The sequence below is a fragment of the Panulirus ornatus genome, chromosome 17 (genome assembly GCF_036320965.1).
Source record: "Panulirus ornatus isolate Po-2019 chromosome 17, ASM3632096v1, whole genome shotgun sequence".
NCBI classification, from domain to species: Eukaryota; Metazoa; Arthropoda; class Malacostraca; order Decapoda; family Palinuridae; genus Panulirus; species Panulirus ornatus.
In genome coordinates this window covers 4,484,742-4,511,354 of record NC_092240.1, presented here as the reverse complement: position 1 = coordinate 4,511,354, position 26,613 = coordinate 4,484,742, and the positions used below count along the sequence as shown (strand labels likewise).

The following is a 26,613-nucleotide window of genomic DNA, read 5'->3' as shown; positions in this document are numbered from 1 at the left end:
TATACATGTGTATGGGGGTGCGTTGGGCCATTTCTTTCGTCTGTTTCCTTGCACTACCTTGCAAACGCGGGAGACAGCGACAAAGCAAAATAATAATAATAATCCTAGGTTTTAAAGAAGACTTCATAATTCTGCACTTTCTTTGCTGCAATGCTTTCTGATCAACTACATTATCTTTGAAGCCCATAATTTGCTGTCATACATATCATGTACCTTTCCTCTCTTATTTGTAAGTAGTAAAGATCAAGTTCTTACTTTTTATGCTTGTTTGTTTCAGATAGTCAACTTTGCAATATCTACAGTTTCCCTTGTCTTGGCAGGAGGGATACATAGCAGTCTGCTTTGGTAAGGACATATATATCGTTCACGCCGTAGCTTACACTATAATGATGTCTCATAACTTAAGAGTTGACGATGATCTGTAGCCCCTTCCTGAGCTCCATGGCCTTCCCTAAGTCCCAGCCTTGTCACTAGATCTGTTTTTCTTTCAGTACCTATGACATAAAACATTAGAAAAGAAAAGCAAACCCTTCCTTAGCAGCTGCGATCCCTTTAACTTTCCTTACCAATATAACAGTGTGTGAACCCAGTTGTAAGCTTATTTCTGCAATTCTATTGTCACTACTAAGCCCTAATAAAAATATCATCGTATTCTTCTAAATCAATACGTTCCATCAAAATCACATCATCTTTCTTCCTATGATAATGCATGTTTATTTTTGTGGCTGCCAAATCCATGCATATCATTCTTGATGCTGCCACTTCCACACTCCAAAAAGCATCCTTCCACTGTGGCATTTGATGCATAACTAACTGACATCTATGAAATTTCTGAAGGCAATTCATTACTGCTGGTGACATATTACTAAAGGGTGCTCCAGCAGTGAAACTGAGAAAACATCAGCATATGTTTTGTACGTGTGTAAGACTGATCTCAAGTGTTGAGATTCCATTATAAGACCGAAAGAATTTAGCTTATTCTCCAATCCTGCTCATTTTTGAGTCATCTACAAAGACCAACTGTGACCCTTCTCTCTCAAAACCATTAACCCTGGTTATAAACCACTGTCTCTTTTCTTTCTGCCCATCAACTCACTACAAATCTTTACTTATTTGCTTTCTCTTTTTTTTTTTTTTGCTGAGACAGCACAGGCAGCTGAGGCCCTTTTCAAGGCCATCCCATTAATTGAGCAATGTATGTGCTGCACTGCAAAGCGGTTTGATCGAGTAAGTAATGACAGGGTAAAAGAGATGTATGGAAATAAAAAGAGTGTGGTTGAGACAGCTGAATAGGGTGTGTTGAAATGGTCGGGACATAGAAAGAGAATGAGTGAGGAAAGGTTGACAAAGAGGATATACGTGTCAGAGGTGGAGGGAACAAGAAGCAGGAGACCAAATTGAAGGTGGAAGGATGGAGTGAAAAAGATTGAGCAAACGGGGCCTGAACATACAGGAGGGTGAGAGGCCCTACAGGAAGCAGCATTGTTACCCCTTGCTACAGCAAGGCAGTGCCAGGAAAACAGACAAAAAAGGCCACTCAGTCTCTAGCTGTTATGTGTAATGCACCGAAACTACAACTCCCTATCCACATCCAGGCCCCACATATCTTTCCATGGTTTACCCAAGATGTTTCAAATGCCCTGGTTCAGTCCATTGACAGCACATCTACCCCAGTATACCACATCGTTCTAATTCACTCTATTCCTTGCACAACTCTCACCCTCCCGCATATTCTGGCCCCAATCACTCATTATCTTTTTCTCTTCATCCTTGCACCTCCAATCTGATCTCCCACTTCTTTTTCCTTCCACCCCTGACACATATATCCTCTTTGTCAACCTTCCTCACTAATTCTTTCCATATGTCCAAGCCATTTCAACACATCCTCTCCTGCTCTCTCAACCACACTCTTTTTATTTCCACACATCTCTCTTACCCTTTCATTACATACTCAATCAAACCACCTCACATCAAATATTGCCCTCAAACATCCCATTTCCAACATATCCACCCTCCCCTATACAACCCTATCTATAGCCCATGCCTCACATCCATATGATATTGTTGGAACTACTATGCCTTCAAACATACCCATTTCTGCTCTCCGAGATAACATTCTCTCCTTCCACACATTCTTCACCGCTCCCAGAACCTATGCCCCCTCCTCTACCCTGTGACTCACCTCCGCGTCCATGGTTCCATTCGCTGCTAAGTCTACTACCAGATATCTAAAACACTTCACTTCATACAGTTTTTCTCCATTCAAGCTTACATCCCAACTTACTTGTCACTCAACCCTACTGAACCTAATAATCTTGCTCTTATTCATATTTACTCTCAACTTTCTCCTTTCATACACTTTTCCAAACTTGATCACCAACTTCTGCAGCTTCTCACTCGAATCAGCCACTAGAGCTGTATCATTGATGAACAACAACAGACTCACTTCCCAGGCCCTCTCATCTTCAACAGACTGCATATTCACCCCTCTCTCCAAAACCCTTCTATTCACCTCCCTAACCACTCCATCCATAAACAAATTAAACAACCACAGGGACATCACACACCCCTGCCGCAGACCAATCTTCGCTGGGAACCTAGTACTCTCTTCTCTTCCTACTCATACTCATGCCTTACATCCTTGGTACAAACTTTTCACTGCTTCTAGCAGATTACCTCTGACACCATAAACTCTTAAGACCTTCCACAAAGCATCTCTATCAACCCTATCATATGCCTTCTCCAGATCCATAAATACTACATACAAATCCATCTGTTCTTCTAAGCATTTCTCACACACATTCTTCAAAGCAAACACCTGATCCACACATCCTCTACCACTTCTGAAAACACAATACTCCTCCCCAATCTGATACTATGTACAAGCCCTCACCCACTCAATGAATACCCTCCCATACAATTTTCCAGGTATACACAACAAAGTTAAGCCTCTGTAGTTTAAACACCCACCTTTATCCCCTTTGCCTTTATACAACGGCACTATACAAGCATTTTGCTAATCCTCAGGCACTTCACCATAATCCATACATACATGGAATATCAATACCAACCAATCAACAACACAGTCACTTCCTTTTTTAATAAATTCCACTGCAATACCATCCAAACCTGCGGTCTTGCCGGATCTAATCTCCTGCAAGGCTTTCAACATCTCCTCTCTTCACCAAACCACTCTCACTGATACTCCCTGACCACTCTGACCAAAACATCCTATATCTGTCACTCTATCATCAAGCACATTCAAGAAGCCTTCAAAATACTCACTCTATCTCCTCACTTCATCACTACCTGTTATCACTCCCCCTCTTGCCCCCTTCACCATGTTTCCATTTGTTCTCGTCTTACGCACATTATTTACCTCCTTCCTTCCAAAACACCTTATTATTCTCTCTAAAGTTTAACGACACTCTCTCACCCCAACTCTCATTTGCCCTCTTTTTCAATCCTTGCATTTTACTCTTGACCTCCTGCTACTTTCTCTTAAATATCTCACAGTCATTTGCACTCCTTCCTTGTATCGTCCAAATGCCTCTCTTTCCTCTTTCGCAAACAACTTTACTTCTTCATCCCACTACTCACTACCCTTTCTAATCTATCCACTTCCCACTTTTCTTATGCCACATGCATCTCTTGCACATGCCATTGGTGCTTCCCTAAATACATACTATTCCCCACTCACTCTCCTCATGTCATTTGCTCTCATCTTCTGCCATTCTACACTCAATCTTTTCTGGTACTTCCTCACACAAGTCTCCTTTCCAAGCTCACTTTACTTGCACCACTCTCTTCTCAACATTCTCTCTTTTATGAACACCTTAACATTCTTCACCTTTGCCTCTACAAGATAGTGATCAGACATTCCACCAGCCACCTCTTTCAGCACATTAAAATCCAAAAGTCTCTCTTTAACATGCCTATCAATTAAAATGTAATGTAATGATGCCCTCTGACCATCTTTCCTACTCACATACATATACTTGTGTATATCTCTCTTTTTAAATGCGGTGTTCCCAATCACAAGTCCTTTTTCAGCACACAAATCCACAAGCTCTTCACCATTTCCATTCACAACACAGAATACCCCATGTGCATCAATTAAACCCTCCACTGCCACATTACTCACCTTCGCATTTAAATCACCCTTCACTAATACCTGGTCTCGTGCACCAGAGCTGCTGACACATTCACTCAGTTGCTCCTAAAACACTTCCCTCTCATGATCTTTCTTCTCATGACCTGGTGCATAAGCACCAATAATCACCCATCTCTCCCCATCCACTTTCAGTTTTACCCACATTAATCTAGAATTCACTTCTTTACACTCTATCACACATTCCCACAGCTCCTGCTTCAGGAGTAGTGCTACTCCTTCTTTAGCTCTTGTCCTCTTACCAACCCCTGACTTTACTCCTAAGACTTTTCCAAACCATTCTTCTCCTTTACCCTTGAGTTTCGTTTCACTCAGAGCCAGAACATCCAGGTTTCTTTCCTCAAAGAAACTACCTAACTACCCTATCTTCTCATCTTGGTTACATCCACACACATTCAGACACCCCCAATCTGAGCCTTCAAAGTGGAAGAACATGCCCCGCTTTTTTCCATTCTGCACTCAGTCTCTCCTGGTACTTCCTCACACAAGTCTCCTTCCCAAGCTCACTTACTCTCACCACTCTCTTCACCCCAACATCCTCTCTTCTTTTCTGAAAACCTCTACAAATCTTCACCTTCGCCTCCACAAGATAATGATCAGACATCCCTCCAGTTGCAGATCTAAGCACAAAAGTCTCTGTTTCACGCGCCTATCAATTAACATGTAATCCAATAACGCTCTCTGGCCATCTCTCCTACTTACATACGTATACTTATGTATATCTCTCTTCTTAAACCAGGTATTCCTAATCATCAGTCCTTTTTTAGCACACAAATCTACAAGCTCTTTACCATTACCATTTACAACACTGAACACCCCATGTGCACTACTTATTCCCTCAACTGCCACATTACTCACCTTTGCATTCAAATCACCCATCACTATAACCCGGTCTCATGCATCAAAACTATTAACACACTCACTCAGCTGCTCCCAAAACACTTGCCTCTCATGAGCTTTCTTCTCATGCCCAGGTGCATATGCACCAATAATCACCCATCTCTCTCCATCCACTTTCAGTTTAACCCCTATCAATCTAGAGTTTACTTCCTTACACTCTATCACATACTCCCACCACTTCCATTTCATAAGTAGCGCTACTCCTTCCCTTGCTCTTGTTCTCTCACCAACCCTTGACTTTACTCCCAAAACATTCACAAACCACTCTTCCCTTTTACTCTTGAGCCTCATTTCACTTAGAGCCAAAACATCTAGGTTCCTTTCCTCAAACATAATACCTCTCTCCTTCTTTCTCATCTTGGTTACATCCACACACATTCAGACACCCCAATCTGAGCCTTCGAGGAGGATGAGCACTCCCCACGTGACTCCTTCTTCTGTTTCCCATTTTAAAAAGTTAAAATACAAGGATGGGAGGGTTTCTAGCCTCCCGCTCCTGTCCCCTTTAGTCGCCTTCTACAACACGTGAGGAATGCGTGGGAAGTATTCTTTCTCCCCTATCCCCAGGGATAATGTGTATATGTGTATATGTATATGCATATATTTGTACATGTATGAGCATGTATGTAACATGTGTGTATATGAGTGGATGGGAATTTCTTTGTCTGTTTCCTGGCACTACCTCCCAAGCAAAAAAAAAAAATCCTGTGGATTCAGATGTGACACTGTAATACTTACCATCTCCCAGTTCATTTAAAGACATCTGCAATAGATGCAAGAGTGCAGAAAGGATTTGTTGTTGCACAATATCAGTAATGACAGTATCTAGGGTTAGGGTGCGCTGGAGACACTGACAAAGTGGACCAACTAGCAGCCATGGTCTACTCAGTGAAGCCATTACACCAATAGTTTCCAACATTAAACCGAGTTTCTTCCATGCAAGAAGCTGGTCATGATTCACTCGTTCTTTTCTGTAAAACGAAAAAGAATTAATGTAATGAGATTATCTGAACATTTATGATGAGCACATCAATTGCAGGTAAAAGCAGAGTAAAAGTGAGAGACACAATTACAGGGGAATAAATCTTCTATAGCATTATTGGCAAGGTGTGTGGAATGACAGTGATTCATCATGTTAAATGGAAATAAAGATTAAGGTGGGCTTCGAAAGGAAAGAGTGTGTGTTAATCAGATTTTTACACTTTACAAGTAACAAAGAAAGTTCTTGAGAAATAGGTGTATGAGGCATTTATGAATTTAGACAGGGTATATAAAAACGTGAATAGGAAAGCTCTCTGGTAAGTTCACATTCTACATGGGGTGCACAAAAGGCTTATATAGGTCAAGATCAGCTAAAAGAAGGTTATGTATAAACTTGGATTTCATATCTTTGAGTTGGGACATACATGTAAGGACAGCAATAAGTGGAGACTTTTGTTATGGCCACTCCCTTCATGAGAGTTCCAGGTGGGAAGAAACAACAGAGATACAATGATAGATAAATAGAATTGGGCAGAAACTGAGTCTTGGGAGGCAATAAACTTAACCAGATTTCATCTATCCCACTGACATATCCTGTCCACGTCTGAGTTTACTGAGAAAGTTAGGGGGATGGTGAATCAAAGATTGGTTTGTCTGGGGGGTGTAATGGAAAAAAATAGAAGAACTGCTGCATTATAAGCTTTGACTTCTTCAGGTACTCAAAAGAATAAAAATCTATGGATAACTCTTATTACTTACTGTTTTATCCTTTTGGCTTGAGCTGCCTTTATAGAAGTTACTTTATCAGACAAGTTTAACTGCTCAATCTGAGTGATGACAACTGCAGCATCCAAGCTCACTTTCCTTAGTCCTTTACGGAGAAGAGCTGCCTCACTGGGATCTTCAGACTCAACAACACGACTGATGAGGATGCTCCAAAGCTGAGACTGAATCTCTTCGTTCTTGATACTCATGAAGAATTTTGAACTCATTACCTTAAAATAAAAACAAAAAAATGAAAAAAAATAGGTAAAGCAGGGCATCAATCATGTCAAGTAATCGGCAAATGATAATGATAATATTAAAGGCAATGCTCCCCAATTATCAATTTTCCTTTATAAACTTGTTTCATCAAGGAATTGTTCCAATAAAAAGTATACAAACCACATAATTAGTCCATTAGAAAATACAAATAAAGGTTTAATGCAAAGAGAAGACACTGCATTTCTTGATTCTGAAAAAAAAAAAAAGTTACAAAGGAAAGTGAAGCTGGGGGTAGCAATGCTATTTAGAAAGGGGTAGTGCCAAGAATGGATGAAAACAAGCAAATATGAATATGTTATTTATCATATTTCAGAAGTGGTAGAGGATGTGTGGATCAGGTGTTTGCTTTGAAGAATGTATGTGAGAAATACTTAGAAAAGCAAATGGATTTGTATGTAGCATTTATAGATCTGGAGAAGGCATATGATAGAGTTGATAGAGATGCTCTGTGGAAGGTATTAAGAATATATGGTGTGGGAGGCAAGTTGTTAGAAGCAGTGGAAAGTTTTTATCGAGGATGTAAGGCATGTGTACGTGTAGGAAGCGAGGAAAGTGATTGGTTCTCAGTGAATGTAGGTTTGCAGCAGGGGTGTGTGATGTCTCCATGGTTGTTTAATTTGTTTATGGATGGGGTTGTTAGGGAGGTGAATGCAAGAGTTTTGGAAAGAGGGGCAAGTATGAAGTCTGTTGGGGATGAGAGAGCTTGGGAAGTGAGTCAGTTGTTGTTCGCTGATGATACAGCGCTGGTGGCTGATTCATGTGAGAAACTGCAGAAGCTGGTGACTGAGTTTGGTAAAGAGTGTGAAAGAAGAAAGTTAAGAGTAAATGTGAATAAGAGCAAGGTTATTAGGTACAGTAGGGTTGAGGGTCAAGTCAATTGGGAGGTGAGTTTGAATGGAGAAAAACTGGAGGAAGTGAAGTGTTTTAGATATCTGGGAGTGGATCTGGCAGCAGATGGAACCATGGAAGCGGAAGTGGATCACAGGGTGGGGGAGGGGGCGAAAATTCTGGGAGCCTTGAAGAATGTGTGGAAGTAGAGAACATTATCTCGGAAAGCAAAAATGGGTATGTTTGAAGGAATAGTGGTTCCAACAATGTTGTATGGTTGCGAGGCGTGGGCTATGGATAGAGTTGTGCGCAGGAGGATGGATGTGCTGGAAATGAGATGTCTGAGGACAATGTGTGGTGTGAGGTGGTTTGATCGAGTAAGTAACGTAAGGGTAAGAGAGATGTGTAGAAATAAAAAGAGCGTGGTTGAGAGAGCAGAAGAGGGTGTTTTGAAATGGTTTGGGCACATGGAGAGAATGAGTGAGGAAAGATTGACCAACAGGATATATGTGTCGGAGGTGGAGGGAACGAGGAGAAGTGGGAGACCAAATTGGAGGTGGAAAGATGGAGTGAAAAAGATTTTGTGTGATTGGGGCCTGAACATGCAGGAGGGTGAAAGGAGGGCAAGGAATAGAGTGAATTGGATGGATGTGGTATACCGGGGTTGATGTGCTGTCAGTGGATTGAATCAGGGCATGTGAAGCGTCTGGGGTAAACCATGGAAAGATGTGTAGGTATATATATTTGCGTGTGTGGACGTATGTATACACATGTGTATGGGGGTGGGTTGGGCCATTTCTTTCGTCTGTTTCCTTGCGCTACCTCGCAAACGCGGGAGACAGCGACAAAGCAAAAAAAAAAAAAAAAAAAAAAAAAAATCCTACTTTGTCACTGTCCGCCGCATCACAGAGGTAGCACAAGGAAACAGACGAAAGAACGGCCAAACCTACCCACATACACATCTATATACATAAATGCCCACACACACACATATACATACCTATACACAGACATATACATACATATACTACTTTTTTTTTTTTATATACTTTGTCGCTGTCTCCCGCGTTTGCGAGGTAGCGCAAGGAAACAGACGAAAGAAATGGCCCAACCCCCCCCATACACATGTATATACATACGTCCACACACGCAAATATACATACCTACACAGCTTTCCATGGTTTACCCCAGACGCTTCACATGCCTTGATTCAATCCACTGACAGCACGTCAACCCCGGTATACCACATCGCTCCAATTCACTCTATTCCTTGCCCTCCTTTCACCCTCCTGCATGTTCAGGCCCCGATCACACAAAATCTTTTTCACTCCATCTTTCCACCTCCAATTTGGTCTCCCTCTTCTCCTTGCTCCCTCCACCTCCAACACATATATCCTCTTGGTCAATCTTTCCTCACTCATCCTCTCCATGTGCCCAAACCACTTCAAAACACTCTCTTCTGCTCTCTCAACCACGCTCTTTTTATTTCCACACATCTCTCTTACCCTTACGTTACTCACTCGATCAAACCACCTCACACCACACATTGTCCTCAAACATCTCATTTCCAGCACATCCATCCTCCTGCACACAACTCTATCCATAGCCCACGCCTCGCAACCATACAACATTGTTGGAACCACTATTCCTTCAAACATACCCATTTTTGCTTTCCGAGATAATGTTCTCGACTTCCACACATTCTTCAAGGCTCCCAGAATTTTCGCCCCCTCCCCCACCCTATGATCCACTTCCGCTTCCATGGTTCCATCTGCTGCCAGATCCACTCCCAGATATCTAAAACACTTCACTTCCTCCAGTTTTTCTCCATTCAAACTCACCTCCCAATTGACTTGACCCTCAACCCTACTGTACCTAATAACCTTGCTCTTATTCACATTTACTCTTAACTTTCTTCTTCCACACACTTTACCAAACTCAGTCACCAGCTTCTGCAGTTTCTCACATGAATCAGCCACCAGCGCTGTATCATCAGCGAACAACAACTGACTCACTTCCCAAGCTCTCTCATCCCCAACAGACTTCATACTTGCCCCTCTTTCCAAAACTCTTGCATTTACCTCCCTAACAACCCAATCCATAAACAAATTAAACAACCATGGAGACATCACACACCCCTGCCACAAACCTACATTCACTGAGAACCAATCACTTTCCTCTCTTCCTACATGTACACATGCCTTACATCCTCGATAAAAACTTTTCACTGCTTCTAACAACTTTCCTCCCACACCATATATTCTTAATACCTTCCACAGAGCATCTCTATCAACTCTATCATATGCCTTCTCCAGATCCATAAATGCTACATACAAATCCATTTGCTTTTCTAAGTATTTCTCACATACATTCTTCAAAGCAAACACCTGATCCACACATCCTCTACCACTTCTGAAACCACACTGCTCTTCCCCAATCTGATGCTCTGTACATGCCTTCACCCTCTCAATCAATACCCTCCCATATAATTTACCAGGAATACTCAACAAACTTATACCTCTGTAATTTGAGCACTCACTCTTATCCCCTTTGCCTTTGTACAATGGCACTATGCATGCATTCCGCCAATCCTCAGGCACCTCACCATGAGTCATACATACATTAAATAACCTTACCAACCAGTCAACAATACAGTCACCCCCTTTTTTAATAAATTCCACTGCAATACCATCCAAACCTGCTGCCTTGCCGGCTTTCATCTTCCGCAAAGTTTTCACTACCTCTTCTCTGTTTACCAAATCATTTTCCCTAACCCTCTCACTTTGCACACCACCTCGACCAAAACACCCTATATCTGCCACTCTATCATCAAACACATTCAACAAACCTTCAAAATACTCACTCCATCTCCTTCTCACATCACCACTACTTGTTATCACCTCCCCATTTGCGCCCTTCACTGAAGTTCCCATTTGCTCCCTTGTCTTACGCACTTTATTTACCTCCTTCCAGAACATCTTTTTATTCTCCCTAAAATTTAATGATACTCTCTCACCCCAACTCTCATTTGCCCTTTTTTTCACCTCTTGCACCTTTCTCTTGACCTCCTGTCTCTTTCTTTTATACATCTCCCACTCTATTGCATTTTTTCCCTGCAAAAATCGTCCAAATGCCTCTCTCTTCTCTTTCACTAATACTCTTACTTCTTCATCCCACCACTCACTACCCTTTCTAATCAATCCACCTCCCACTCTTCTCATGCCACAAGCATCTTTTGCGCAATCCATCACTGATTCCCTAAATACATCCCATTCCTCCCCCACTCCCCTTACTTCCATTGTTCTCACCTTTTTCCATTCTGTACTCAGTCTCTCCTGGTACTTCCTCACACAGGTCTCCTTCTCAAGCTCACTTACTCTCACCACCCTCTTCACCCCAACATTCACTCTTCTTTTCTGAAAACCCATACAAATCTTCACCTTAGCCTCCACAAGATAATGATCAGACATCCCTCCAGTTGCACCTCTCAGCACATTAACATCCAAAAGTCTCTCTTTCGCACGCCTGTCAATTAACACGTAATCCAATAACACTCTCTGGCCATCTCTCCTACTTACATAAGTATACTTATGTATATCTCGCTTTTTAAACCAGGTATTCCCAATCATCAGTCCTTTTTCAGCACATAAATCTACAAGCTCTTCACCATTTCCATTTACAACACTGAACACCCCATGTATACCAATTATTCCCTCAACTGCCACATTACTCACCTTTGCATTCAAATCACCCATCACTATAACCCGGTCTCGTGCATCAAAACCACTAACACACTCATTCAGCTGCTCCCAAAGCACTTGCCTCTCTTGATCTTTCTTCTCATGCCCAGGTGCATATGCACCAATAATCACCCATCTCTCTCCATCAACTTTCAGTTTTACCCATATTAATCGAGAATTTACTTTCTTACACTCTATCACATACTCCCACAACTTCCATTTCATAAGTAGCGCTACTCCTTCCCTTGCTCTTGTTCTCTCACCAACCCTTGACTTAACTCCCAAAACATTCACAAACCACTCTTCCCTTTTACTCTTGAGCCTCATTTCACTTAGAGCCAAAACATCTAGGTTCCTTTCCTCCAAACATAATACCTCTCTCCTTCTTTCTCATCTTGGTTACAATCCACACACATTCAGACACCCCAATCTGAGCCTTCGAGGAGGATGAGCACTCCCCACGTGACTCCTTCTTCTGTTTCCCATTTTAAAAAGTTAAAATACAAGGATGGGAGGGTTTCTAGCCTCCCGCTCCTGTCCCCTTTAGTCGCCTTCTACAACACGTGAGGAATGCGTGGGAAGTATTCTTTCTCCCCTATCCCCGGGGATAATGTGTATATGTGTATATGTATATGCATATATTTGTACATGTATGAGCATGTATGTAACATGTGTGTATATGAGTGGATGGGAATTTCTTTGTCTGTTTCCTGGCACTACCTCCCAAGCAAAAAAAAAAAATCCTGTGGATTCAGATGTGACACTGTAATACTTACCATCTCCCAGTTCATTTAAAGACATCTGCAATAGATGCAAGAGTGCAGAAAGGATTTGTTGTTGCACAATATCAGTAATGACAGTATCTAGGGTTAGGGTGCGCTGGAGACACTGACAAAGTGGACCAACTAGCAGCCATGGTCTACTCAGTGAAGCCATTACACCAATAGTTTTCCAACATTAAACCGAGTTTCTTCCATGCAAGAAGCTGGTCATGATTCACTCGTTCTTTTCTGTAAAACGAAAAAGAATTAATGTAATGAGATTATCTGAACATTTATGATGAGCACATCAATTGCAGGTAAAAGCAGAGTAAAAGTGAGAGACACAATTACAGGGGAATAAATCTTCTATAGCATTATTGGCAAGGTGTGTGGAATGACAGTGATTCATCATGTTAAATGGAAATAAAGATTAAGGTGGGCTTCGAAAGGAAAGAGTGTGTGTTAATCAGATTTTTACACTTTACAAGTAACAAAGAAAGTTCTTGAGAAATAGGTGTATGAGGCATTTATGAATTTAGACAGGGTATATAAAAACGTGAATAGGAAAGCTCTCTGGTAAGTTCACATTCTACATGGGGTGCACAAAAGGCTTATATAGGTCAAGATCAGCTAAAAGAAGGTTATGTATAAACTTGGATTTCATATCTTTGAGTTGGGACATACATGTAAGGACAGCAATAAGTGGAGACTTTTGTTATGGCCACTCCCTTCATGAGAGTTCCAGGTGGGAAGAAACAACAGAGATACAATGATAGATAAATAGAATTGGGCAGAAACTGAGTCTTGGGAGGCAATAAACTTAACCAGATTTCATCTATCCCACTGACATATCCTGTCCACGTCTGAGTTTACTGAGAAAGTTAGGGGGATGGTGAATCAAAGATTGGTTTGTCTGGGGGGTGTAATGGAAAAAAATAGAAGAACTGCTGCATTATAAGCTTTGACTTCTTCAGGTACTCAAAAGAATAAAAATCTATGGATAACTCTTATTACTTACTGTTTTATCCTTTTGGCTTGAGCTGCCTTTATAGAAGTTACTTTATCAGACAAGTTTAACTGCTCAATCTGAGTGATGACAACTGCAGCATCCAAGCTCACTTTCCTTAGTCCTTTACGGAGAAGAGCTGCCTCACTGGGATCTTCAGACTCAACAACACGACTGATGAGGATGCTCCAAAGCTGAGACTGAATCTCTTCGTTCTTGATACTCATGAAGAATTTTGAACTCATTACCTTAAAATAAAAACAAAAAAATGAAAAAAAATAGGTAAAGCAGGGCATCAATCATGTCAAGTAATCGGCAAATGATAATGATAATATTAAAGGCAATGCTCCCCAATTATCAATTTTCCTTTATAAACTTGTTTCATCAAGGAATTGTTCCAATAAAAAGTATACAAACCACATAATTAGTCCATTAGAAAATACAAATAAAGGTTTAATGCAAAGAGAAGACACTGCATTTCTTGATTCTGAAAAAAAAAAAAAGTTACAAAGGAAAGTGAAGCTGGGGGTAGCAATGCTATTTAGAAAGGGGTAGTGCCAAGAATGGATGAAAACAAGCAAATATGAATATGTTATTTATCATATTTCAGAAGTGGTAGAGGATGTGTGGATCAGGTGTTTGCTTTGAAGAATGTATGTGAGAAATACTTAGAAAAGCAAATGGATTTGTATGTAGCATTTATAGATCTGGAGAAGGCATATGATAGAGTTGATAGAGATGCTCTGTGGAAGGTATTAAGAATATATGGTGTGGGAGGCAAGTTGTTAGAAGCAGTGGAAAGTTTTTATCGAGGATGTAAGGCATGTGTACGTGTAGGAAGCGAGGAAAGTGATTGGTTCTCAGTGAATGTAGGTTTGCAGCAGGGGTGTGTGATGTCTCCATGGTTGTTTAATTTGTTTATGGATGGGGTTGTTAGGGAGGTGAATGCAAGAGTTTTGGAAAGAGGGGCAAGTATGAAGTCTGTTGGGGATGAGAGAGCTTGGGAAGTGAGTCAGTTGTTGTTCGCTGATGATACAGCGCTGGTGGCTGATTCATGTGAGAAACTGCAGAAGCTGGTGACTGAGTTTGGTAAAGAGTGTGAAAGAAGAAAGTTAAGAGTAAATGTGAATAAGAGCAAGGTTATTAGGTACAGTAGGGTTGAGGGTCAAGTCAATTGGGAGGTGAGTTTGAATGGAGAAAAACTGGAGGAAGTGAAGTGTTTTAGATATCTGGGAGTGGATCTGGCAGCAGATGGAACCATGGAAGCGGAAGTGGATCACAGGGTGGGGGAGGGGGCGAAAATTCTGGGAGCCTTGAAGAATGTGTGGAAGTAGAGAACATTATCTCGGAAAGCAAAAATGGGTATGTTTGAAGGAATAGTGGTTCCAACAATGTTGTATGGTTGCGAGGCGTGGGCTATGGATAGAGTTGTGCGCAGGAGGATGGATGTGCTGGAAATGAGATGTCTGAGGACAATGTGTGGTGTGAGGTGGTTTGATCGAGTAAGTAACGTAAGGGTAAGAGAGATGTGTAGAAATAAAAAGAGCGTGGTTGAGAGAGCAGAAGAGGGTGTTTTGAAATGGTTTGGGCACATGGAGAGAATGAGTGAGGAAAGATTGACCAACAGGATATATGTGTCGGAGGTGGAGGGAACGAGGAGAAGTGGGAGACCAAATTGGAGGTGGAAAGATGGAGTGAAAAAGATTTTGTGTGATTGGGGCCTGAACATGCAGGAGGGTGAAAGGAGGGCAAGGAATAGAGTGAATTGGATGGATGTGGTATACCGGGGTTGATGTGCTGTCAGTGGATTGAATCAGGGCATGTGAAGCGTCTGGGGTAAACCATGGAAAGATGTGTAGGTATATATATTTGCGTGTGTGGACGTATGTATACACATGTGTATGGGGGTGGGTTGGGCCATTTCTTTCGTCTGTTTCCTTGCGCTACCTCGCAAACGCGGGAGACAGCGACAAAGCAAAAAAAAAAAAAAAAAAAAAAAAATCCTACTTTGTCACTGTCCGCCGCATCACAGAGGTAGCACAAGGAAACAGACGAAAGAACGGCCAAACCTACCCACATACACATCTATATACATAAATGCCCACACACACACATATACATACCTATACACAGACATATACATACATATACTACTTTTTTTTTTTTTTTTATACTTTGTCGCTGTCTCCCGCGTTTGCGAGGTAGCGCAAGGAAACAGACGAAAGAAATGGCCCAACCCCCCCCATACACATGTATATACATACGTCCACACACGCAAATATACATACCTACACAGCTTTCCATGGTTTACCCCAGACGCTTCACATGCCTTGATTCAATCCACTGACAGCACGTCAACCCCGGTATACCACATCGCTCCAATTCACTCTATTCCTTGCCCTCCTTTCACCCTCCTGCATGTTCAGGCCCCGATCACACAAAATCTTTTTCACTCCATCTTTCCACCTCCAATTTGGTCTCCCTCTTCTCCTTGCTCCCTCCACCTCCAACACATATATCCTCTTGGTCAATCTTTCCTCACTCATCCTCTCCATGTGCCCAAACCACTTCAAAACACTCTCTTCTGCTCTCTCAACCACGCTCTTTTTATTTCCACACATCTCTCTTACCCTTACGTTACTCACTCGATCAAACCACCTCACACCACACATTGTCCTCAAACATCTCATTTCCAGCACATCCATCCTCCTGCGCACAACTCTATCCATAGCCCACGCCTCGCAACCATACAACATTGTTGGAACCACTATTCCTTCAAACATACCCATTTTTGCTTTTCGAGATAATGTTCTCGACTTCCACACATTCTTCAAGGCCCCCAGAATTTTCGCCCCCTCCCCCACCCTATGATCCACTTCCGCTTCCATGGTTCCATCTGCTGCCAGATCCACTCCCAGATATCTAAAACACTTCACTTCCTCCAGTTTTTCTCCATTCAAACTCACCTCCCAATTGACTTGACCCTCAACCCTACTGTACCTAATAACCTTGCTCTTATTCACATTTACTCTTAACTTTCTTCTTCCACACACTTTACCAAACTCAGTCACCAGCTTCTGCAGTTTCTCACATGAATCAGCCACCAGCGCTGTATCATCAGCGAACAACAACTGACTCACTTCCCAAGCTCTCTCATCCCCAACAGACTTCATACTTGCCCCTCTTTCCAAAACTCTTGCATTTACCTCCCTAACAACCCAATCCATAAACAAATTAAACAACCATGGAGACATCACACACCCCTGCCACAAACCTACATTCACTGAGAACCAATCACTTTCCTCTCTTCCTACACGTACACATGCCTTACATCCTCGATAAAAACTTTTCACTGCTTCTAACAACTTTCCTCCCACACCATATATTCTTAATACCTTCCACAGAGCATCTCTATCAACTCTATCATATGCCTTCTCCAGATCCATAAATGCTACATACAAATCCATTTGCTTTTCTAAGTATTTCTCACATACATTCTTCAAAGCAAACACCTGATCCACACATCCTCTACCACTTCTGAAACCACACTGCTCTTCCCCAATCTGATGCTCTGTACATGCCTTCACCCTCTCAATCAATACCCTCCCATATAATTTACCAGGAATACTCAACAAACTTATACCTCTGTAATTTGAGCACTGACTCTTATCCCCTTTGCCTTTGTACAATGGCACTATGCACGCATTCCGCCAATCCTCAGGCACCTCACCATGAGTCATACATACATTAAATAACCTTACCAACCAGTCAACAATACAGTCACCCCCTTTTTTAATAAATTCCACTGCAATACCATCCAAACCTGCTGCCTTGCCGGCTTTCATCTTCCGCAAAGCTTTCACTACCTCTTCTCTGTTTACCAAATCATTTTCCCTAACCCTCTCACTTTGCACACCACCTCGACCAAAACACCCTATATCTGCCACTCTATCATCAAACACATTCAACAAACCTTCAAAATACTCACTCCATCTCCTTCTCACATCACCACTACTTGTTATCACCTCCCCATTTGCGCCCTTCACTGAAGTTCCCATTTGCTCCCTTGTCTTACGCACTTTATTTACCTCCTTCCAGAACATCTTTTTATTCTCCCTAAAATTTAATGATACTCTCTCACCCCAACTCTCATTTGCCCTTTTTTTCACCTCTTGCACCTTTCTCTTGACCTCCTGTCTCTTTCTTTTATACATCTCCCACTCAATTGCATTTTTTCCCTGCAAAAATCGTCCAAATGCCTCTCTCTTCTCTTTCACTAATACTCTTACTTCTTCATCCCACCACTCACTACCCTTTCTAATCAATCCACCTCCCACTCTTCTCATGCCACAAGCATCTTTTGCGCAATCCATCACTGATTCCCTAAATACATCCCATTCCTCCCCCACTCCCCTTGCTTCCATTGTTCTCACCTTTTTCCATTCTGTACTCAGTCTCTCCTGGTACTTCCTCACACAGGTCTCCTTCTCAAGCTCACTTACTCTCACCACCCTCTTCACCCCAACATTCACTCTTCTTTTCTGAAAACCCATACAAATCTTCACCTTAGCCTCCACAAGATAATGATCAGACATCCCTCCAGTTGCACCTCTCAGCACATTAACATCCAAAAGTCTCTCTTTCGCACGCCTGTCAATTAACACGTAATCCAATAACGCTCTCTGGCCATCTCTCCTACTTACATAAGTATACTTATGTATATCTCGCTTTTTAAACCAGGTATTCCCAATCATCAGTCCTTTTTCAGCACATAAATCTACAAGCTCTTCACCATTTCCATTTACAACACTGAACACCCCATGTATACCAATTATTCCCTCAACTGCCACATTACTCACCTTTGCATTCAAATCACCCATCACTATAACCCGGTCTCGTGCATCAAAACCACTAACACACTCATTCAGCTGCTCCCAAAACACTTGCCTCTCTTGATCTTTCTTCTCATGCCCAGGTGCATATGCACCAATAATCACCCACCTCTCTCCATCAACTTTCAGTTTTACCCATATCAATCGAGAATTTACTTTCTTACACTCTATCACATACTCCCACAACTCCTGTTTCAGGAGTATTGCTACTCCTTCCCTTGCTCTTGTCCTCTCACTAACCCCTGACTTTACTCCCAAGACATTCCCAAACCACTCTTCCCCTTTACCCTTGAGCTTCGTTTCACTCAGAGCCAAAACATCCAGGTTCCTTTCCTCAAACATACTACCTATCTCTCCTTTTTTTACATCTTGGTTACATCCACACACATTTAGGCACCCCACTCTGAGCCTTCGAGGAGGATGAGCACTCCCCGCGTGACTCCTTCTTCTGTTTCCCATTTTAGAAAGTTAATACAAGGAGGGGAGGATTTCTGGCCCCCCGCTCCCGTCCCCTCTAGTCGCTTTCTACTACATGTACATATTCATACATGATGCCTTCATCCATTCCATTGTCATCCCACCACACATAAAATGCCATCCCCCTCCCACGCGCGCGTGCAAGGTAGTGCTAGGAAAAGACAACAAAGGCCACATTCATTCACACTCAGTCCCTAGCTGTCATGTGTAATGCACAACCCTATCTATAGCCCATGCCTCACAACCATGAATATGTATATATGTGTATATGTGAAAGTTGATGAAGAGAGGTTGGTGATTATTGGTGCATATGCACTTGGGCATGAGAAGAAAGATCATGAGAGGCAAGTGTTTTGGGAGCAGCTGAATGAGTGTGTTAGTGGTTTTGGTGCACAAGACCGGGTTATAGTGATGGGTGATTTGAATGCAAAGGTGAGTAATGTGGCAGTTGAGGGAATAATTGGTATACATGGGGTGTTCAGTGTTGTAAATGGAAATGGTGAAGAGCTTGAGAATTTGTGTGCTGAGAAAGGACTGGTGATTGGGAATACCTGGTTTAAAAAGCGAGATATACATAAGTATACGTATGTAAGTAGGAAAGATGGCCAAAGAGCATTATTGGATTATGTGTTAATTGACAGGCGCACGAAAGAGAGACTTTTGGATGTTAATGTGCTGAGAGGTACAACTGAAGGGATGTCTGATCATTATCTTGTGGAGGCGAAGTGAAGATTTGTAGGGGTTTTCAGAAAAGAAGAGAGAATGTTGGGGTGAAGAGAGTGGTGAGAGTAAGTAAGCTTGGGAAGGAGACTTGTGTGAGGAAGTACCAGGAGAGACTGAGTACAGAATGGAAAAAGGTGAGAGCAAAGGAGGTAAGGGGAGTGGGGGAGGAATGGGATGTATTTAGGGAAGCAGTGATGGCTTGCGCAAAAGATGCTTGTGGCATGAGAAGCGTGGGAGGTGGGTTGATTAGAAAGGGTAGTGAGTGGTGGGATGAAGAAGTAAGATTATAAGTGAAAGAGAAGAGAGAGGCATTTGGACGATTTTTGCAGGGGAAAAAAAGCAAATGAGTGGGAGATGTATAAAAGAAAGAGGCAGGAGGTCAAAAGAAAGGTGCAAGAGGTGAAAAAGAGGGCAAATGAGAGTTGGGGTGAGAGAGTATCATTAAATTTTAGGGAGAATAAAAAGATGTTCTGGAAGGAGGTAAAAAAGTGCATAAGACAAAGGAGCAAATGGGAACTTCAGTGAAGGGGGCAAATGGGGAGGTGATAACAAGTAGTGGTGATGTGAGAAGATGGAGTGAGTATTTTGAAGGTTTGTTGAATGTGTTTGATGACAGAGTGGCAGATATAGGGTGTTTTAGTCGAGGTGGTGTGCAAAGTGAGAGGGTTAGGGAAAATGATTTGGTAAACAGAGAAGAGGTAGTAAAAGCTTTGCAGAAGATGAAAGCTGGCAAGGCAGCAGGTTTGGATGGTACTGCAGTGGAATTTATTAAAAAAGGGGATGACTGTATTGTTGACTGGTTGGTAAGGTTATTTAATGTTTGTATGATTCATGGTGAGGTGCCTGAGGATTGGCAGAATGCTTGCATAGTGCCATTGTACAAAGGCAAAGGGGATAAGAGTGAGTGCTCAAATTACAGAGGTATAAGTCTGCTGAGTATTCCTGGTAAATTATATGGGAGGGTATTGATTGAGAGGGTGAAGACAGATACAGAGCATCAGATTGGGGAAGAGCAGTGTGGTTTCAGAAGTGGTTGAGGTTGTGTGGATCAGGTGTTTGCTTTGAAGAATGTATGTGAGAAATACTTAGAAAAGCACATGGATTTGTATGTAGCATTTACGGATCTGGAGATGCCATATGATAGAGTTGATAGAGATGCTCTGTGGAAGGTATTAAGAATATATGGTGTGGGAGGCAAGTTGTTAGAAGCAGTGAAAAGTTTTTATCGAGGATGTAAGGCAGGTGTACGTGTAGGAAGAGAGGAAAGTGATTGGTTCTCAGTGAATGTAGGTTTGCGGCAGGGGTGTGTGATGTCTCCAGGGTTGTTTAATTTGTTTATGGATGGGGTTGTTAGGGAGGTGAATGCAAGAGTTTTGGAAAGAGGGGCAAGTATGCAGTCTGTTGTGGGTGAGAGAGCTTGGGAAGTGAGTCAGTTGTTGTTCGCTGATGATACAGCGCTAGTGGCTGATTCATGTGAGAAACTGCAGAAGCTGGTGACTGAGTTTGGTAACGCGTGTGAAAGAAGAAAGTTAAGAGTAAACGTAAACAAGAGCAAGGTTATTAGGTACAGTAGGGTTGAGGGTCAAGTCAATTGGGAGGTAAGTTTGAATGGAGCAAAACTGGAGGAAGTACAGTGTTTTAGATATCTGGGAGTGGATCTGGCAGCGGATGGAACCATGGAAGCAGAAGTGAATCATAGGGTGGGGGAGGGGGCAAAAATTCTGGGAGCCTTGAAGAATGTTTGGAAGTCGAGAACATTATCTCGGAAAGCAAAAATGGGTATGTTTGAAGGAACAGTGGTTCCAACAATGTTATATGGTTGTGAGGCATGGGCTATGGATAGAGTTGTACGCAGGAGGGTGGATGTGCTGGAAATGAGATGTTTGAGGACAATAGGTGGTGTGAGGTGGTTTGATCGAGTAAGTAATGTAAGGGTGAGAGAGATGTGTGGAAATAAAAAGAGTATGGTTGAGAGAGCAGAAGAGGGGTGTTTTGAAATGGCTTGGTCACATGGAGAGAATGACTGAGGAAAGATTGACCAAGAGGATATATGTGTCAGGGGTGAAGGGAACAAGGAGAAGTAGGAGACCAAACTGGAGGTGGAAAGATGGAGTGAAAAAGATTTTGAGTGATCGCAGCCTGAACATGCAGGAGGGTGAAAGGCAGGCAAGGAATAGAGTGAATTGGAACGATGTGGTATATCGCGGTCGACGTGCTGTCAATGGATTGAACCAGGGCATGGAAAGTTCTGTGGGGCCTGGATAAGGAAAGGGAGCTGTGGTTTTGGTGCATTATTATATGACAGCTAGAGACTGAGTGTGAACGAATGGGGCCTTTGTTGTCTTTTCCTAGCGCTACCCCGCACACATGAGGGGGGAGGGGGTTGTTATTCCATGTGTGGCGAGGTGGCGATGGGAATAAATAAAGGCAGACAGTATGAGTTATGTACATGTGCATATATGTATACGTCTGTGTGTGTATATATATGTGTACATTGAGATGTATAGGTATGTATATTTGCGTGTGTGGACATGTATGTATATACATGTGTATGTGGGTGGGTTGGGCCATTTCTTTCGTCTGTTTCCTTGCGCTAACTCACTATCACGGGAGACAGCGACAAAGCAAAAGTGGAAAGTGCCTAAGTGAATCTTGAGCTTTTGGGAAGAAGAGCTTCAGCATGGTGGTAAATTCTGACATTTGAAAGTGTATTGATACTGGTCAGTTTGGTGTTGATAGTGCCAAAGCTCTTGACTTGCCTGATACATCTTAGAACTATTTCTGAGCATGCAGGTAAAATAAGGCACTGCCTCCACTGTAATACCCTAAGGTATTACCAGTGGTAAAGCTATTGAGAATTTAGAGCCTGATACATCTTAGAACTGTATCCCTGGGGATAGGGGATTAAGAATACTTCCCACGTATTCCCTGCGTGTCGTAGAAGGCGACTAAAAGGGGAGGGAGCGGGGGGGCTGGAAATCCTCCCCTCTCGTTTTTTTTTTAAATTTTCCAAAAGAAGGAACAGAGGGGGCCAGTTGAGGATATTCCAAAAAAGGCCCAGTCCTCTGTTCTTAGCGCTACCTCGCTAACGCGGGAAATGGCGAATAGTTAAAAAAAAAAAAAAAAAAAAAAATGTATATGTCTGTGTATATGCATGTATAAGTGTATATGTTAAGTTTTTTTTTTTTATACATATTCGCCATTTCCCACATTAGCGAGGTGGCATTAAGAACAGAGGAGTGAGCCTTTGAAGGAGTATCCTCACTTGGCCCCCTTCTGTGTTCCTTCTTTTGGAAAACTAAAAATGGGAGGGGAGGATTTCCAGCCCCCCCACTCTCTCCTCTTTTAGTTGCCTTATAAAACACTCCACCTCCTCAAATTTTTCTCCATTCAAACTTACATCCTAATTTACTTGTCCCTCAACCCTACTGAACCTAATATAATAACCTTGCTCTTATTCACATTTACTCTCAACTTTCTCCTTTCACACACTTTTCCAAACTGTCACCAAATTCTGCAGTTTCTCACACTAATCAGCCACTATAGCTGCATCATAGGTGTTTATGTGTATGTATGTATGTGTATATGAGTGAATGGGCCACTCTTCGTTTGTTTCCTGGCGCTACCTCACAGACACGGGAAATAATTAACACATATAATGTATATGTCTGTGTATGTATATATGTGTATACTTTGAAATGTATAGGTATATATATGTGAGTATGTGGACGTGTATGTAGAGACATGTGTATGTGGGTGGGTTGGGCCATTCTTTCGTCTGTTTCCTTGTGCTAACTCGCTAATGCAGGAGACAGCGACAAAGTATAATAAACAAATAAATAAATAACAAAGAAAACCACATAACTTTACTGGAGGAAGTTGCTTTACAACACAATAAGGGTATGATAGGGAAGTGAATTAAAGGGACATGGATTAAAGGATTTCTAACAACCAAAAAGTTCAAAGTAGTAGCAAGCAAGTACATATATGAGGAAGATGTTCTATTTGGGGTTCCATAATGAATGATGCTAGCATCAATGTTCTAAACAACAATATCAGACAATGACAGAAAGTAAAAGAAAGCAAAGAAATGAGCTTAGCTGACAAAAAAAGAGTAAGGAAAGTGACTGTATTGGAAGCTGCTCTAAAGGTGACGCAAAAAGACTCAGAAACAATCTACAAATAGGTAGTAGTGAACCTGAAGGAATCTAAAGAAGATAAATTTGAGCAAATAAACTATGGAACAAGTCAGAAGACATCACTGACACCATATAAAGGCCCAAAAGAGAAAGAAAGACAGTGAAACATATATAAACGATTTGGGTGTAACCATAAATGAGTACTATCTAGCCAAATGATGAGTGGTATGATTTTGAGAGTTTTCACTAAACTGGACAAAAACTAATGATGAAAGTGTTTAATATATACCTAGAAAAGAAAATCAAATATTGGTGTGCTGTATGGTTATCAACGAAATAAACAAATAAAAGTAGAAGAATCAAGAAGCACTTCATGCACAAAATCAATGGGATTAAGCATATGAACAACCATTAAAGGCTGAAAGAGTGAACTATAAAGCCCAAAAAGAAGAAAGAAAGGGAGGTATATGATAATCTATGCATGGCAACAAATTTGTTAACCTGAAAGCCTCTCAACAAGGAAGATACAAAATTTTCAAATCTTCAAGAATTCCAAGAAACATGGCATATAAATCTGACGAAAATACATGACACACCAACCAGGAAGCTAAAGTGACTACTCAGGATACTGCAAGGAGAAATATGAAACATGCATAGAATGATTTCAAAAACATGAACAATCCCGAAATGTGGTTATAATCAGTCAAAAATAAACCAAGGATAAATCATTATGTAACAAAGGTGGCAGCTTAGAAGAATAGTCTTCTTTATCACACAAGACGTGTGGTGAGCACTTTGTGGTACCACTGCCCTTTTGGCTAAATCTCTTCAGAGATACTTTCTCTTTCTTTCATAAAGACTATCAAAAACCAAGTTAATGACATGAAACAATTATCACCAAGAGCTGAAGAAATAATGAAAGGGTTGCACAAACTTGACCCAATGACTATATGGCCTGGTGACTAACATCCATCTTATTGAATGGTAGGAAAAAGGAGTAGAATATGGATGTCGATACAGATACAATGAAAAGAAAACTGGATCAGCAGATGAAAGACTCACTCAAATCTTGCACAAGTAAACCACAGAAAGACAAAAAGGAACAATATGATAGATCTACTCTCTAAAAATATCATGGCACTATTTTCAGTTACAGAAGTCAACGATGCAAGCATACTGGATCGCAGCATCATAGAAACCATGACAGCATACAGTCTGAAATAAATAAACATGAGCATGGTGTAACAACTGAGGACATCAGCAAGTGATGTGACATGGATTTCATTGTGAAGAATCAAACTAGAAAATGTTCACCAAAAGGATTTTAAACACAAACTGCAATGAGAGCTTCAACAGCCATAAACCTAAGGCAACTACATAAATACTCTATGAGAAAATAAGTCAAATAACTGACTGGGCTACTCCCAACCTAAAAGCAAAACGGCAAAGCATAAGAAACCAAGAGATAGCTAACAGTGGGTGAAAAGGTCATGGAAAAAAAAAGCAAGCAATAAGAAAGAAGAAATAACAAAATACAGAATGCTGATCGGGAAATGATGGAAAGCCACAGAAGGCGGCAAAGAATGACTGATGAGAGAATTATAAATGTCATGGACAGGAACACAAAGTCTCATAAATAGAGTTCTTTCTCCCTAATCATCCACAATCTTTCATAAGTAAATATTTTAGCCCTATGAAAAACCTTGAGATATTTCAAATGCAGAAGCCAGAGGTATGATATGGGATCAAGAATAATGGAAGCATTTCTTCTTGTTAAAGAGGTGTGAATGGGCAATTTGGATTCACATAAAAGTTAACTAGATGCGTAAAAGGAACTTTTTCTGCAGATTTTCCTCAATTACAGCTAATACTTAAAGAGATAATCATTTCCACTAAGAATAATCCAAAGAGAAGCACTCACCTGATTCATCAAAATACTTTGTGGTGATACAAAACCTACAGGGAGATCCAAGACTTGTTTGGAACAAGTGATAGCCTTATTGAAAAGTTGCCATCCATCCTCACTTTCCAAGACTTCTGAGGTACTGGGTGAAAATCGTCGTAAAATGTAATACAGTGATAATGAGGCTGTACAATCAAGCTTGGAATCTTCTTTAATATCATGAATTTTTGTGAGAATGTTGTCAGCCACAGGAAGTAAATTAAGCAACACAGCCTGAAATACAAAGAATTAAACCTGAGAAATAAAACAGTACAAGATATTAAGGACTTACTTAAAGAGTCTGAGAAAGAGAAAATAACTTTTTTTAAGACTCCAGTCAAAGACAAAAGTTCACATCAAGGCCACACCTTAACTGATAAATAATTATTTATTTCATCTACTATACTTTGTTGCGGTTTCCTGCGTTAGCAAGGTAGCACAAGGAAACACACGAAAGAATGGCCCGACCCTCCCACATACACATGTATATACATACACATCCACACATGCAAATATACATACCTATACATATAGGCATAGGGGAGAAAGAATACTTCCCACACATTCCTCACGTGTCGTATAAGGCGACTAAAGGGGACGGGAGTGGGGGGCCAGAAACCCTCCCCTACTTGTATTTTGACTTTCTAAAAGGGGATACAGAAGAAGGAGTCACGCAGGGAGTGCTCATCCTCCTCGAAGGCTCAGATTGGGGTGTATAAATGTTTGTGGATGTAACCAAGATGAGAAAAAAGGAGAGATAGGTTGTATGTTTGAGGAAAGGAACCTGGATGTTTTGCCTATGAGTGAAACGAAGCTCAAGGGTAAAGAGGAAGAGTGGTTTGAGAATGTCTTGGGAGTAAAGTCAAGGGTTAGTGAGAGGACAAGAGTAGGAGTAGCAGTACTCCTGAAACAGGAGTTGTGGGAGTATGTGATAAGAGTGAAAGAAAGTAAACTCTAGATTGATATGGGTAAAACTGAAAGTTGATGGAGAGAGATGGGTGATTATTGG

At 41.4% G+C, this 26,613-nt stretch overlaps 1 protein-coding gene across 1 annotated transcript in view; it reads right to left on the bottom strand.

Moving 5' to 3' along the window:
• l(2)k09022 (HEAT repeat containing 1 homolog l(2)k09022) overlaps positions 1 to 26,613 on the bottom strand; it is a 341,532-nt gene that overhangs the window by 144,798 nt on the left and 170,121 nt on the right. The window contains exons 17-19 of the mRNA XM_071671810.1: positions 25,584 to 25,838; positions 13,444 to 13,679; positions 5,810 to 6,042 (exon numbers count right to left, since the gene is read on the bottom strand). Of these exons, the coding sequence (XP_071527911.1) occupies positions 5,810 to 6,042; positions 13,444 to 13,679; positions 25,584 to 25,838 (724 nt within the window). The remainder of the gene's footprint in view (positions 1 to 5,809; positions 6,043 to 13,443; positions 13,680 to 25,583; positions 25,839 to 26,613) is intronic.